This window comes from Pygocentrus nattereri, chromosome 1 (genome assembly GCF_015220715.1).
Source record: "Pygocentrus nattereri isolate fPygNat1 chromosome 1, fPygNat1.pri, whole genome shotgun sequence".
In the NCBI taxonomy this organism is placed as follows: Eukaryota; Metazoa; Chordata; class Actinopteri; order Characiformes; family Serrasalmidae; genus Pygocentrus; species Pygocentrus nattereri.
The window spans coordinates 42,162,988-42,179,008 of NC_051211.1; the positions used below are offsets into that span (position 1 = coordinate 42,162,988).

A 16,021-nucleotide genomic window follows, 5' to 3' on the forward strand; every position below is an offset into this window, starting at 1 on the left:
CCGGTCATTCGGGGCCGGGGTGGCTGCCTCCCTGGGTTACCGCTGACCCGTGCTGGTGTCCGCCCGCCGATACTGTGAGTCCATGTATGTTCCGTGTGTATGCATGAGTGGGTGACTGGTGTGTGCGAGTGTGGGTGTGGGTGTGTGTGGGTGCATGTGAACATGTGTGTGTGGACAGCTGGGCCTGGGTTTATGACTTGCTGAGCCTGGACATCTGTGGTACATGGTGGTGGGCAGGAGTTACCCCTCCCCACCGCTCCCCGCTGCTTGCCGACTCCGCCCCCCCCCCCCCCCCGGGGTATGGGTGCCCTGTGGGTCCCTGGGTGCATGGCTAGACATCTTGGCGTGGTCCCTGCCCTGCTCCCTTGGCGGTTGTGTCCTGAGGGTGGTTTGGGCCTCTCTGGCATGGGGGGGGGGGTCCTGCCGGGGGTCGGCCGGTCTCGGGCGCCTGGGCCCTCGGGGGCCGCATGCTCGGCTCATGCTGGGGATGTTGGCCTGCCGGGGGGGTGGGCTGCTCATTGCCTCTGGCTCTCCGGTCACTTGCCCTTTGTCTGTGGGCGCTCTGTCTGGGGCCTCCATTCTTCGTCCTCTGGGGCGTGCACGCGGTGGCCGTCGGAGCATGTGGCCTCAGGTCTCCTGAGTTCCTAATGGGCTGTGGATGGTCCGGGTCCCCCGGGTCCTTCCCTATCTGTCTCTGGACCACGGGGGCATGGTTGCGGCTTCTTGCCCTCATTGCTGAGCACATTACATGACACATGACACGTGAACGCATATACACACATATACACATTGCTGCAAACAGTAGAATTGTGTGTGGTGGGTGGGTGTATATGTATAGAGGCACATGTATAATGTAAACATGTGTATGTATGTAGCAGCAAATAGTAGAATTATGTCTGGGTGTATATATGTATATGTATATGTGAATATGTATATGTATGTATATCTGTATAATTGTTTTTTTCCCCTCCCCTTTTTTTTTTTTTTTTTTAACTTAACTTTTTTTTTAACTATTTATTTTTATTTAGTTGTCTGTTTATTTACTTATTTTATTTGTTTTTTCTCTCTTTTTTTTTAATTATTATTATTTTTTTCTATTTATTTATTTACTTACTTAATTATCATTATTATGATTTATTATTATTTATTTATTTATTTATTTTTTCTCTCTCCTCCCTTCTTCTCTTTCTTTCCTGTCCTCTTTTTTATTGCCTGTCAGGCCTGGCCAAACAAATAAAATAAAAACTTTAACAAGAATAGGCTTTAGTAACCTATAGAGCTTTTTCTTGTGAAAACAAATATGTTTGGTACATCAGTACATTCGGATTACCATTCCGATTGCAAAAATGGCCAGACATGACAGGTTAAAAAAAAAAAAAAAAAAAAAAAGCTCCTAAGACATGGGAGACATTTTGTGATGGAAAATGGGTTGGAGATGACCTGTGATAGTAAATAACCCCTTATCAGGTTGTGTACTGTGTGATCTAGGCTAAGTGTCAGTCTCGGTGTGTGTCACGTACTTTTGGCCCAGTTACATAAAGGCTAAATGTCGTCCCAGCTCCACAGCGCACAAGTGCAGTTCGACCGTTTCGACAAAGCCTGACAATCTTTTCTTTTCTTGTCTTTTTTTTCGTCGGTGTTAATAAGATGTCTCGACGTGCGGCGGACAGGCTGAAAATTGTCCTGAATCATCTGGACCGGTCCAGCTCCGCTGTTGTATCCTTTCACAGTTAGCTAGTTAGCTAGCGTGGTTGTTGCAGCGCAGCAGCTTTGTGTTTATGCCAATTTCGATGCGTGCTGCCGGGTCTACGTTTCACGAAAGACCGTGGCTGTGAGAGGCCTGTTATGCATAGAAGGTGAACACTTTACTATTTACACGCCACTATCTCTTACGTTTGCATGTGCGATTTATTAGTAGTCGTAATGACAGCGGTCGGTACTCTCACCAACTATTTCACAACATGTGCAAATGTTCATTATTACAATATTTTTTCTTAAATGTTTCTAATAAAGCGCTCGTCCTTCACCTCAGCACAGACAGTGTCATATCATCCTCGTTCACTTCGGTAAGTGCAAATTTTATGATTTCATAAGCCAGATAAAATGAATCCTCATATTATTCATTGTCCTGAATGAGTCATATGTGACCTAAATGTGGCTACCTGTTTGCAGGTACACTCTGGACACAGATGTCTTGAGTCCAGAACAGAGAATTGCATATGAAGAAAATGGATTTATCCTCATCAAAAACCTGGTTTCAGAAGAAGACATAGACCGGTTTAGGCCAGTATAGCACCCCACAATGGTGCTGCATAAGATTATCCCACCAGCTTTAGTGGACTCTTTTATAGCTTTATACATGGTATAATATTTCAATAAATTATTTTGGAATATGGCTGAGGTCAGTGAAAGCAGAGGTCCCACTGCGGTCAGCAGTAGGACAAATACATGCGATTTGAAACCTGACTTTCAATCTAGTTTTTTGGAAATACACAGGCTTTTGCAGGCGTTTGAGGTGTTTGTTCCACATAAGAGATCACAAAACACAAGGTGGCAGCATTTTCCCTTCCCCTGCTTTCTGACATGCACCTAGGTTACCCGTTTCTTCATTCACAACTCACCTCAGAACTGTGAGATGATCTAGAATCAGCTTTTTGACCACAGCTGTCATAATATTAGAGCAATCTGATCTGTGGTTAGTCTTTCTAACTCTGAATACCAGCACCAATCTGTAACTGTAAGTATTGTGTTCTATGAATAACTTGGATTGTGTGTCTCTGCAGATCAGAGTTTGAGCGTATCTGCAAAGGAGAAATCAAGGTTCCTGGCTTGTTGGTGATGAAAGATGTGGCCATTGCTAAGACTGAGTTTGTTCAGGATCAAAAGGCTGTGTCTAAACTGCAGGACTTCCAGGAGGACCCAGAGCTGTTCCGTTATTGTGCCTTGCCCCAGGTCCATTCACATTCACATATGCACACACAAACAGGCAGTTGTAAAATGGCATTCTTTAAGGTTGGAAATATGGCCCCATAGTTTCGATAATAAAACGCAGCATGCTGAGACAGGTCTGCAAAGCTATGTATGAACATTATGAGGAAATATAGCAATGCAAAATGCTCTGATTGTGCTTGTGACAGATTCTGAAGTATGTGGAGTGTTTCACCGGTCCCAACATCATGGCTATGCACACCATGCTTATCAACAAACCCCCTGACGCAGGTACATGCTCACACATAGCATAAAACGTACCTTGAGCTTTTAAAGGACATGCAATTGTAATCACTGAGGATGGACATGGTTATTTGTATATATAAATACTTTAACTACTCTTGGTAGGGTGTGGACCAGTCAAACTTTAGTCAGTTATGACAGGTGTGAACACTTAACTCATATGCAGGTGCACACTATTTTTAAAATTGTATTTCACCTTTATTTAACCAGTTTAATCACATTGAGTTTAAAAGTCTCTTTTACAAATGAGCCCTGGCCAAGAAGGTAGCACACAAAACAATCAACAAACAAAAAAACATCACAAGCAACAAGATTTAAATGAGGGTCAAAAAATCAAATTAAGAAATTATCTGTGGTCTGACAAAAATCGCAGTCTGAGTCCACTTCCAAGTGAACCCTGGGTTGATTCGCTGCTGGTGAAACCACATTTTTACACTGGTCTGGACTAAACAAGATATCTCAACATCAGAGCATGCTTTTCTTTGTCTGTTTTAACCTTTTAAATATCTTGTTATTCTAATATGTGAAGCGTCTGTTTTAATACAAAGCAGGGGCACGATTTATATCACGAATAGACCTGGAATGTTAGTTAAAGACTGTTTTAAATAATATGCTTACATGCTTGAGAGTTTTGGATAACGCTTTTTTTGAATATTTGTATACTATTGATTTAAAAATATAGATATTCAAATAGCATAAAGATTAAAATGCCCATTCTTAGTAATCACACAGAAACTCTTTAAAGATATATTGTGTCTCAGGTAAGAAGACGTCTCGCCACCCCATGCACCAGGACTTGCACTACTTCCCTTTCCGGCCAGCTGACCGCATTGTGTGTGCCTGGACTGCTATGGAGAAGGTGAATCGGCAGAATGGCTGCCTGGTGGTGCTGCCTGGAACCCACAAAAGCACCTTGCAGGAACACGATTATCCAGAGTGGGAGGTGAGGGGACAGAAGGAGGTTTATGAGAAGCAGAACCAAAATGAAAAATCGAAATGTGTGTGAATGCTACAGTACCTCCTGAATCATAGTGCTGCTCTGTTTGTTCTCAACTCCACTTAGGGTGGAGTGAACAAGATGTACCACGGTATTCGCAACTATGACCCCAGCCACCCCAGATTGCATGTAGAGATGGAGAAAGGAGACACACTATTTTTCCACCCTTTGGTCATCCATGGGTCAGGAATGAACCAAACACAGGGATTCCGGAAGGTAAGAACTGTTATGGTCATGAACTAAACAAAACTAATGTTGCTGTCACAAGAAAACCTGGTATCTCCAAAATGGCAATAAGTGGAAGCAAACTTACAACCCCAATTCCAGTGAAGTTGGGACGTTGTGTAAAACATAAATAAAAACAGAATACGATGATTTGCAAATCCTTTTCAACCTATAGTCCATTGAATTCACTACAAAGACAAGATATTTAATGTTCAAACGGATAAATTTTGTTTTTTGCAAATATTCACTCATTTTGAATTTGATGCCTGCAACACATTCCAAAGAAGTTGGGACAGAGGCATGTTTACCCCTGTGTTACATCACCTTTCCTTTTAACAACACTCAATAAGCGTTTGGGAACTGAGGACACTAATTGTTGAAGCTTTGTAAATGGAATTCTTGCTTGATGCACAACTTCAGTTGCTCAACAGTCCGGGGGCTCCGTTATCGTATTTTGTGCTTCATAATGCACCACACATTTTCAATGGGAGACCGGTCTGGAGTGCAGACAGGCCAGTCTAGTACCTGCACTCTTTTACTACGAAGCCACACTGTTGTAACACATGCAGAATGTGGCTTGGCATTGTCTTGCTGAAATAAGCAGGGACGTCCCTGAAAAAGACGTTGCTTGGATGGCAGCATATGTTGCTCCAAAACCTGTATGTACCTTTCAGCATTAATGGTGCCTTCACAGATGTGCAAGTTACCAGTACCCATGCCATGGGCACTAACACACCCCCAGACCATCAGAGATGCTGGCTTTTGAACTTTGCGCTGATAACCATCCAGACAGTCCTTTTCCTCTTTGGCCCGGAGGACACGATGTCCATGATTTCCAAAAACAATTTGAAATGTGGACTCGTCAGACCACAGGACACTTTTCCACTTCAGTCCGTCTCAGATGAGCTCGGGCCCAGAGAAGCCGGCGGCGTTTCTGGGTGTTGTTGATATGTGGCTTTCGCTTTGCATGGCAGAGTTTTAACTTGCACTTGTAGATGGAGCGACAAACTGTGTTCACTGACAATGGTTTTCTGAAGTGTTCCTGAGCCCATGTTGTAATATCCATTACAGAATGATGTTAGTTTTTAATGCAGTGCCGTCTGAGAGATCGAAGGTCACTTACTTGCAGAGATTTCTCCAGATTCTCTGAACCCTTTGATGATATTATGGACTGTAGATGATGAAATCCCAAAATTCCTTGCAATTGCACTTTGAGAAACGTTGTTCTTAAACTGTTCGACATGCAGTTGTTTACAAAGTGGTGAACCTCGCCCCGTCCTTGCTTGTGAACAACTGAGCCTTTCAGGGATGCTCCCTTTATACCCAATCATGGCACTCACCTGTTTCCAATTAACCTGTTCACCTGTGGAATGTTCCAAACAGGTGTTTTTTGAGCATTCCTCAACTTTCCCAGTCTTTTGTTGCCCCTGTCCCAACTTCTTTGGAACGTGTTGCAGGCATCAAATTCAAAATGAGTGAATATTTGCAAAAAACAATAAAGTTTATCCATTTGAACATTAAATATCTTGTCTTTGTAGTGAATTCAATGGAATATAGGTTGAAAAGGATTTGCACGTCATCGTATTCTGTTTTTATTTATGTTTTACACAACGTCCCAACTTCATTGGAATTGGGGTTGTAACTTTAAATGGAATTTTGGAGCATTTCTGTTCTTCCACACTTTTTTCAGACAGGAGTCAGGTCTTTAAGTAACTGGATTAGAGATTGATGCAGATGATTGATATATTGATCAAATTCTGATTCTTCTGGCTATGTTACCCCATTTTACCATTGTCATAGATGAAAATGGACATCATGAAATCTGTCTATTCAGTTCACACTACTTGATTTGCAGTTAATTACAGGGATGAGGTTGTTTCCATTTAGGTGGTGAACTGTCTGTGGGTGGTACACTTCTACAAATGAGACATGTAACACATGTGACATTGTGTACAGGCCATCTCCTGTCATTATGCCAGTGCTGACTGTTATTACATTGATGTGAATGGAACTTCCCAAGAAAACATCAGTAAGGAGGTGACGGACATTGTTACCCAAAAATACGGAGCAGATATATCTTTGTCCTTTGAGGTATGTTTATGAGCCACTTTTAACATGGTGTGCATTTGCATGAGACAGTTATTGTGCAGTGTGCTGTTATGGCTTTTCGTGCAGTATTACAGTATTCTCACTTTACATGTGTTTGTGTGTGCTAAATTTACACAGGAAACGTGGGCTTTGAGAGGGCGCCTTGTGCACGGAGAGAGGACATCACTGTGACCCTTTTTTTCTTACTCAGAAACACACACTTACAAAAGTGATTGATGGTAATTGGCAAAGCAGTATTTTTGTCTGTGATGTGTAGGTTTAAAAGCAAAGGGAGGTAAATGAAGGTGGGAAAATGCAGCAAATTGACATAAATAAATCTAAATTTTCTTAACCCTTATTCTGTGTGATAGCCATCATAAAATTATAACTCTGAATGGAGTTTCTACTAGGGCTGCCACATGTAGTCCACAAAAATCACTACATTGTAAAAGAATTTCAGTGTTTTTTGGTCAATAATGTATTTAACACCTTAAAACATTAATATTTTTGGCACAGATTTCAGTACACTCTACACCCAAGGGGACAATGTGTTTTTAGTCATCTTATGTCAATTATAAGAAGAAAACGTTTGTGGCACAGACAGAACATTAAACAATAACAGTCGCAAAGGGAAATAACCTCAAGAAAGCAAGACCCAAAGTCACAGTGTGCCAAGCACAATATGAAAAAACAGGTAGTGCAATTGCTCCAAATAGTGGTGGAAAAGCCCTATATCAGCCAGTGAAAACATTAGGCTGCAGACTGAAAAAAAGCCTTACATTACAGTGATGTTAAGAAAAGTGTAGTAAAATAAATGCCATACTGCTGTAGCATTAGTCAAAGAGAGGATAAAAATAATGCACAGAAGAGTATTAAATTTGCTTTAGGATGCTTTTGAGACAATACATTTCATTAACACTTAAATCTATAGAAAATATCACAAAAATATTGGATATAAAATATCCAACTTTTGATTCAGCAATAATTTCAACTGAGAATTAAATTTATGAATATGATTCTCTAGTTTATTGTGCCTTTATTTAAATGTATTTTTCACTAAAACAGAAACAATCCTTATTCGATTAATCGAAAAATAATCAATAGATTAATGATCATAAAATAAATCCTTGGTTGCAACCTGAGTTTCTACCACATTTTCAATACCAATTGTTATGGAATACAGAACAGATAAGACAGTAGTTAGAACAGGTGTGCAAGTGTTGTTCAGTCATCCTTCTCTGAACTGGCTGGGTAGCTAACCAGTGTGAGAATCAGGCTGCTTATTTCAACATTTTTTATGTGATCATTGGCATGTAAAATGGAGCAGTAATGCTTTTTTAAAGGAACTATAAATGAAGTGGTTTCCTTTTAAGTATGTGAGAGTATTTTCTCAGAATCAGAATGGAATGGGGTCTATGCTCACGTCTACATTGACATTTAAGTGCAGGCCTTTTGAGGAGTTCTGTTAATTTTTCTTCACCCAGTGTTGCCTTTACATTGTGAATGCTGCTGTTTATAAAAAATGTTTAGTACAAATGCTGATATATTTTTAATCTGAATGATTTTAATAATTAAGTTATAATTGCTCTTGTTATTTTGCAAAAATAAATAAATTTTGGACACAATTTGAATACAATCATGAAAGCTTTTGTGCAGTACATTAAGTTGCCACCATCTTTGCCTTATAAGGAGGCTTTGTGCACTAAAGCAACTCACATCACTGCTGTTTTATTTTCTTTTTCTATTTAAATAGGACCAGGATATATTTGCATTTTAAAAACAGGCACCTTGTACATTCACAAACATGATGTGCCTTTAATTTAAGTCTGATTAGTTTAAGTGAAAGATGTAGGATAAGGACTCTTAAGTTTGGTCATTATGCTATTTCAGGGCTTTTCGTAGGACGTACTCACTCAGTCTGACCAATGATATCATCTACATCAGCACAACAACTACTAACCACCTTCCAGACTGGCAGAGAAGGAGGAAAACTGTAAAGAGTGTTTGTGAATACAGTATTGTGTTCATTTGGCAGCTCATTTGCTTAGCGTCTGCTCACACTGAGTGGATTGAGTGCAAACAGGACACATACACAGCAGCATGTAAACAGCACTGATGAGGTGATTTGTTCTTCTGAAGAGCACTGATGCCAGGGGTGTCTAAACATTTAGGAGCTCTCTGTCCACCCAAATCAAGAATGAACAGTTCATTGTAGTCAGAAAAAACAAAGTAAGGTAAATACATTAAACCAACAATCAGCTACATAAAGCGATACTACATAAAGTTGTCTGATGTGAAATATTGGATTGTAGGCATCTCTGATTTCTTTATGCAGTCTACAACACAAATATAGCTGTCGCTATCCAAACTGATTAGTGAATCTATGTGTATTTGTATAGTTATTTGTTTGTAACGTTAATAATAGTTAAATATAAGTAAATCTCAAAAAATGATCTCTTTTGCATAAAGATGCCCTGCATGTACTTCTCCACCATGATGTCTGTTTCTGACATCTGGTTCCTATCACCACCGCTGTGAACAATTCGGACTCTCTGTAGATCACCAGGTTTTGCATCAAACCACTTTGAATGACTTCATTTTGTCCATTTATTTATGCAGACATTTCGTAAAATCGGTGGAATTCCCCTTTAAAGAAACCCTATCTTAAATTTTCCTTGTACTTAAATTTTTTTCTTGAGGTCTATTTGTATGGGTTTATCAAAATCATAATTTAGTTTTTTATTTCAACATAACATTATGGGTTCTTCACAAACGCTATCACTCCGCTGAGACGCTGTTGCTAAGCAACAACTTTGACAGCTGTAGGAGACGCTCGAGTTATTGGAACGTTTTTCTTAATTTGTACATAAACAGAAAATGGATACTTTGAAGATCACATTTGACTGACTGCCGATTTGGTCAGCCTCTAAAGATCGGACTACACTCAATTCCAAAAGTATCAGTTGGTCTGTGTGGAGCTGGAGAAGGAATTGCCGACTGTGCAGCGAGTGAGTGGAGCTCATTACTCTGACGTAGCAACAAGCTGCTTGTTAAGGAACTATAATTTGGTGAAAGGAACTGCTAACATTAAAGCATATTAAATGCCCTGTTTATGACCCAATTTATTTAATTTTTACTTTATTTACTTAACTGTTGTACACAAGCAATAGAACACTATAGGTCGTAACCTCACTTCTGTGATCTACGGCAGTTTTCGCAATAACACACTCTTGTGTTCTATTGCTTAAATACCACATCAAACTACTACATTTAATTACAACAGTGGGGGACAAAGTACACAAATCATGTACTTGATTTAAAGTAGAGATACCCAAAGTAATATTACTCCAGTAAAAATAAAAGTCCTCCCTTTAGATAGATAGATAGATAGATAGATAGACAGACAGACAGACAGACAGACAGACAGGTTATTGATCCTGAAGGAAATTTAGCAGCCAGGAGCTGACACACAGCACTAAACTGTTAAAGGGTGTAGACATGTAACAACAATAAATAAACCAGATCCTATCTACAGGTATATGTACAAATAGAAAAAAAATGAATATCTATAACCGGAGATGAGAAATGCAGTGCAATAATGACTGTACAAAAATTTACAGGCGACAGCATATAATGACCCCAGAATGAATAAATGAATACGTTCATATATTGTACCAAATAAAGTGTCTAGTGTCCAGATGTGCAAGATGCGCAATGAGGTATGCAGAAAGTGTAATATGTGCAGCACGCTGTCTAAATGTGCAGATGAATAGATAAACACAAGATAAGCATGAGATTCAGATTCCTCCCCCCCCCCCTCTCTGCTGGTCCCCCTGGGAAGAGTTGAAGAGCCTGATGGTTCTCCTGAATCTGTTGGTTGAGCAGCTCTTTGACAGTAACCTGCCACTAAACATGCTCCTGTCCATGATGATGGTGTGCAGTGGGTGGCCATCATCCTCCATAATGGAGAGCAGTTTGTGTAGTGTCCTTGTCTCAGCCACCTTGACCACAGAGTCAACTTCCACACCGACCACTGACCCCGCTCGCCTGACCAGCTTGACCAGTCGCATCTCGTCTCTCCTTTTTATGCTTCCTCCCCAGCACACTACAGCATAGAAAAGACAGCTGGCAACCATGGTCTGATAGAACATCTGCAGATGCTTTCTGCAGATGTTAAAGGACCTCAGCCTCCTCAGGAAGTAGAGCCTGCTTTGACCCTTCCTGTACAGGATGTCTGTGTTGGCTGACCAGTCCAACCTATCATCCAGTTGCAGCCCAAGTTACCTGTAGGTCATTACCCTCTCCACTTCAACAACCTCAGTAGAGATTGGCTGTGTCACGCCTAACCCTGCGAAAGTCCACTACCATCTCCTTGGTCTTGGCAGCGTTCAGAAGCAGGTTGCTCCCACGGCACCACTCCACAAAGTCCTTCACCAGGGTCTTGTACTCCCCCTCCTGCCCTCCTCTTACACAAGCCACGATGGCAGTGTCATCAGAAAACTTCTGCATGTGGCACATCTCAGAGTTGTACTTAAAGTCTGAGGTGTAAAGTGTGAACAGAAAGGGGGAAAAGTACAGTGTGGTGTTGTGGTGCTCCTGTGCTGCTGACTACAATCTCTGATGTACAGTCCTTCAGCCTGACATACTGAGGTCTGCCAGTGAGGTAGTCAGTAATCCAGGATACCAGGTGTGGATCCACTTACTTGTTAACCAGCTTGTCTCTCAGTTGGAGGGGCTGAATGGTATTAAAGGCACTGGAAAAATCAAAGAATATGACTCTTACAGCACAACCACCCTTTTCAAGATAAGAGTGGGCATGATGGAGGAGGTATAGCATGGCATCCTCCACTCCCACTTTCTCCCTGTAGGTGAACTGCAGGGGGTCTGTTGCATGTCGAACCTGGGGTCTGAGAAGGTGTAGAAGAAGGTGCTCCAGTGGCCTGAAGTCATTGAGTTCACTGAGTCGCCCCCTCTTGGGTACTGGAATGAGGCATGATGTCTTCCACAGACCTCCACTTAGACCTCCACTTGAGTAAAAGTACAAAAGTATTTACCTTCAAATGTACTTAAGTATCAAAAGTAAAAGTACTGACTCTAATGTCCTATTACTATTTTTTTAAACAAGACTCTTGCTTTATCAAAGTGTCACTCTTGGTAAAAAGTTTCAGGTTGAGATTTATTTACTTGGTTACAAGTTTAAGTTGAATAAAATATTGCTTTGAAATTTATTGCATCTGTAGGTGTATGTTCATAAACATAAACTAGCAAAAAAAATTTACTATAAAATAAAATGGTGTTTGTAAAAATTCAGATAAAAGACATGCCAGTCACAACTGCGTATGTGTTCATACACTATATTGCTAAAACGATTCACTTACCCATCCAAGTCATTGAATTCAGGTGTTCCCTCACTTTCTTGGCCACAGGTGTATAAAACCAAACATTAGTGAAAGAATGGGTCGTTCTCAGGAGCTCAGTGAATTCCAGCATGGCACTGTGATAGGATGCCACCTGTGCAACTCAGCCACGAAGCAGTAGGCCACGTAAAATGACAGAGCGGGTCAGCGGATGCTGAGGTGCGTAGTGCGCAGAGACTGCCAACTTTCAGCAGTCAATCACTACAGACATAAAAACTTCATGTGGCCTACAGATCAGCTCAAGAACAGCGTAGAGAGCTTCATGGAATGGGTTTCAATGGCTGAGCAGCTGCATCCAAGCCTTTATCATCAAGTGCAATGCAAAGCGTCGAATGCAGTGGTGTAAAGTGCTGCCACTGGACTCTAGAGCAAATCACGCTTCCCCGTCTGGCAATCTGATGGACGAGACTGAGTTTGCCGTTTGCCAGGAGAACGGTTCTTGTCTGACTGCATTTCATTTCTGCCAAGTGAACAGTTTGGTGGAGGGGGATTGGAATGTTGGGTTGACATTCAGGAGTTGGGCTCGGCCCCTTAGTTCCAGTGAAAGGAACTCAATGCTTCAGCAGACCAGATTTTGGACAATTTCATACTCCCAACTTTGTGGGAATAGTTTGGGGATGGCCCCTTCCTGTTCCAACATGACTGTGCACCAGTGTACAAACCAAGGTCCATAAAGACATGGATGAGCATGTTTAGTGTGGAAGAACTTGACTGGCCTGCACAGAGTCCTGACCTCAAGACAGAACACCTTTGCGATGAATTAGAGCGGAGACATGTGAGCCAGACCTTCTCATCCAACATCAGTGTCTGACCTCACAAATGCGCTTCTGGAAGAACGGTCAAAAATTCCCATAAACACACTCCTAAACCCTGTGGAAAGCCTTCCCAGAAGAGTTGAAGCTGTTATAGCTGTAAAGGGTGTGTCGACGGTAAAAGTAAAAAGTCACCCAAAATGGAAATACTTCAGTAAAGTACAGATATACAAAAAAACTACTTAAGGAACGAATTACATTTACTTTGTTACTGTCCACCACTGGATTACAAAAAAGTGACATTTAAAGATTAAAGGGATCTTTGCATAATATAATAATGTATAGCACCAGAATGCTCTTCTCGTGGGCTGGAGGTTAGGTAACCAGCCCTGTGACCGGCAGGTCGCCGATTCGATCCCCCTGGCTAACAGTCCATGACTGAAGTGCCCTTGAGCAAGGCACCCTAACTCTGGGCAAGTGTGCTCACTGCCCCCTAGTGTGTGTTCACTAGTGTGAATGTATGTGGGTGTTTTACTGCAAGGATGGGTTAAATGCAGAGGTCTAATTCCACGGTGTGCAAACACAGTGACAAATGGTTCTAAATTCTATTGTAACAAGCCTGACATTATAACAATAGAAGAATCTTTGTTAAAAAAGTTCTATATAGAAATCTTTCTCTGGAAGTAATATTTCACAAACTGTGTTTTTGGACTACAAGCAGTGTTTGTGTGTGTGCTTTGGGTTTGGAGCAGCCTGGGGTCACTGCTTCCTGGACAATCTACCTCATGCGGACTACAAACCAAAGAAAACATCTGATGGCTTTTATACATGAAAGACCCCATTAATCCAGTAAGGCAGAAAACGCTTACTGTGGCTGAGGCCTGCACCACAGTGCAGTGTGGGATTTTAAGGGCACATCATGAATACAATAGGCCATAGAAGCCTTTCCCTTTTATGCCAGTTGGAGGACAGGTATTCCAGAATTTGCACCAGGAATGTGTAAACAAATATGGAGATAATGCATCATAGATACCTTGATAGCTCAGATGAATAGTCTTCAGCGACCCAATATGTGGTCTCTGTTCCTTACCATATCATAAGCCATAAAGATAGAGCTTCAAATCATCTCTCATGAGGTTATGATTGGCTCTATAGCCTAAAACTTTCTCTGTGAATCTGAAGGGAATGGGATACAGGCTTGTGCAAAAGTTTGGGCAACCCAAGTCAAATGGCATTCTGTTGATTTTCTTATTCCAAATTAGGTATTTTATTTATGTTAACTTCTGCACAGGCCACATTTTATGTTTTGTTTTTTGTATTATTTATCATTTGGCAGTGGGGTCAGTCAGGGGCAGTCATGGGCTGGAGGTAGGGGGCTGGCCCTGTGACCTGAAGGTTGCCGGTTCAGTCCCCAGGGCCGACAGTTCATGACTGAGGTGTCCTTGAGCAACACACCTAAACCCCAACTGCTCCCCGGGCGGCGTGGATAGGGCTGCCCAATGCTCCAGGCAAGTGTGCTCACTGCCCCCTAGTGTGTGTGTTCACTAGTGTGTATGTGGTGTTTCACTTCACAGATGGGTTAAATGCAGAGGTGGAATTTCCCCAGTTTTGGGATCAAAAAAGTATGACTTAACTTATTTCCCAACAATTTAAATTCAGCAAATAAACAGTAAGTTTGCATTAAAAATTGTGAAATGTGTTCTCTGTATAAAGAAAATCAATAAAAGATAAATTGGCCATGGGTGCCAGAAGTTTTGCATAAGACTTTTGCCTCAGCTTAGAGCAAATGAACAAACAACAACATTCTACATTACAGAGCATTCGTCACTGCTTATTTTTCTACCTTTTTTTTAAAGAAATCAGACATAAAAGAATTGCAACAATGTAGTTTATTTTGTTAGTTAATAGAGCTGACTGACATGAATTAACATCATGCAAGATATCTGCCCTCCGGAAAGTCCACAAATTGATTGTAGCTTTCAGATGTTGGGCCAGTCTCAAAGTACATTCTGTCCTTTTGCACCAGTCTTCTAACATTAATTCTCTCCCGTCCTGTTTTCTGTCTTAATATTTCTCACAGAATGGAAACAATGTTAAAAGCATATAAATAACTGTAATAATATGATATATGTGTGATGCCACATACAGACGTGCACACACATATATAACACACATATAACCACACTGAATCTCAGATGGCTCCCTGCACCCTATGTAGTGCCATGAGTTGGTGGTGAAATAATGACTTCTATGCCCAAATAGTGAAGTACTTGTCTTATAGAAATCCATTTATATTCAGCCAAAGCTGCACCACCCCCTGCCTATCATTAATGAACTGCTTGGGTGTAAAAGCCATGGTTTAATCACCTATGGAGTGCACTATATAGTGAGTAGGGAGCTATTTCAGATTCAGCCACTGCCTTTGGCTCTGGGGCAGGAAAATACTTTCCGTCCCTCTGAGTCTGGGTGCCTCACATGCTGTAAAATGAGCACAAAGCGAGCGTGAATGCCGCCATGTGAGTTATCCTCCAACACACATACTCAGGCATAAGATGGAGGCCAGTTTTAAATCTAGACGTTGTTGTGGATTTACTCACATTAAATTGTGGCCAATTATGCAGATCAAAGCTTTTCTAAGAAACTAGAAACTAGACAAACTCTAAGAAGACAACATTCTTCATTATTCTTTTCATTTCTTCATTATGTGTGTCATGGAGCCTGTCCACATCATCTTTCATTTTACAGTTTAGCTTAAACAACATAGTAACAAACTTTTTTTTCCAAGAACACCAATTATTAGGAAATATAGAGAATATTTAACTAACAATTTATCTTGACTTTTTTTCTTAAGTATAAAGTTTAAAAGGTTTTCTTTCATAATTTTAAATGCTAATGAACACATTTTATTTTTGATCAAATTAAAAATATATAAATAGCAATTGTTACATGTCCAAAAGCTTACCCTGAAAGGTAGTATTTAGTAACTCCCCAACTGGCAGATGTCACAGCTTGCAAGCACTTTTTCTAGCCATCAATTAGGCTTTCAATTCTTCTTGAAAGGAATTTTCACCCACTCTTCCTTACAGAACACTTCTAGTTCGGCAATATTTGTGGGCTGTCTTGCCTATTCAATGATGTGCGAGCCAGGGGACTGTAAGAGTCGTTTCAAAAGCTTCCGCTTGTGTTTCTTGAAGCAGTTCATGATCAATTTTGAGGTATGTTTTGGATCATTGTCCTGCTGTAGAATATATGTTTTGGATCATTGTCCAGCTTCTTTTCAGCTTCAATTTCTTGATTGACTGTCATATTTG

The 16,021-nt window shown here is 40.9% G+C and overlaps 1 protein-coding gene across 1 annotated transcript; it reads left to right on the forward strand.

Annotated features, from left to right (window-relative positions):
- The first annotated feature begins 1,451 nt into the window (after window positions 1-1,451).
- On the forward strand, window positions 1,452-8,166 carry phyh (phytanoyl-CoA 2-hydroxylase). The gene is made up of 9 exons (XM_037542606.1): window positions 1,452-1,716; window positions 2,014-2,066; window positions 2,173-2,283; window positions 2,784-2,952; window positions 3,138-3,219; window positions 3,993-4,174; window positions 4,295-4,444; window positions 6,410-6,544; window positions 6,680-8,166. The coding sequence occupies exons 1-9, from the start codon at window positions 1,648-1,650 to the stop codon at window positions 6,731-6,733; spliced, it is 1,005 nt and encodes a 334-aa protein (XP_037398503.1). The 5' UTR covers window positions 1,452-1,647; the 3' UTR covers window positions 6,734-8,166.
- The last annotated feature ends 7,855 nt before the right edge of the window (window positions 8,167-16,021 follow it).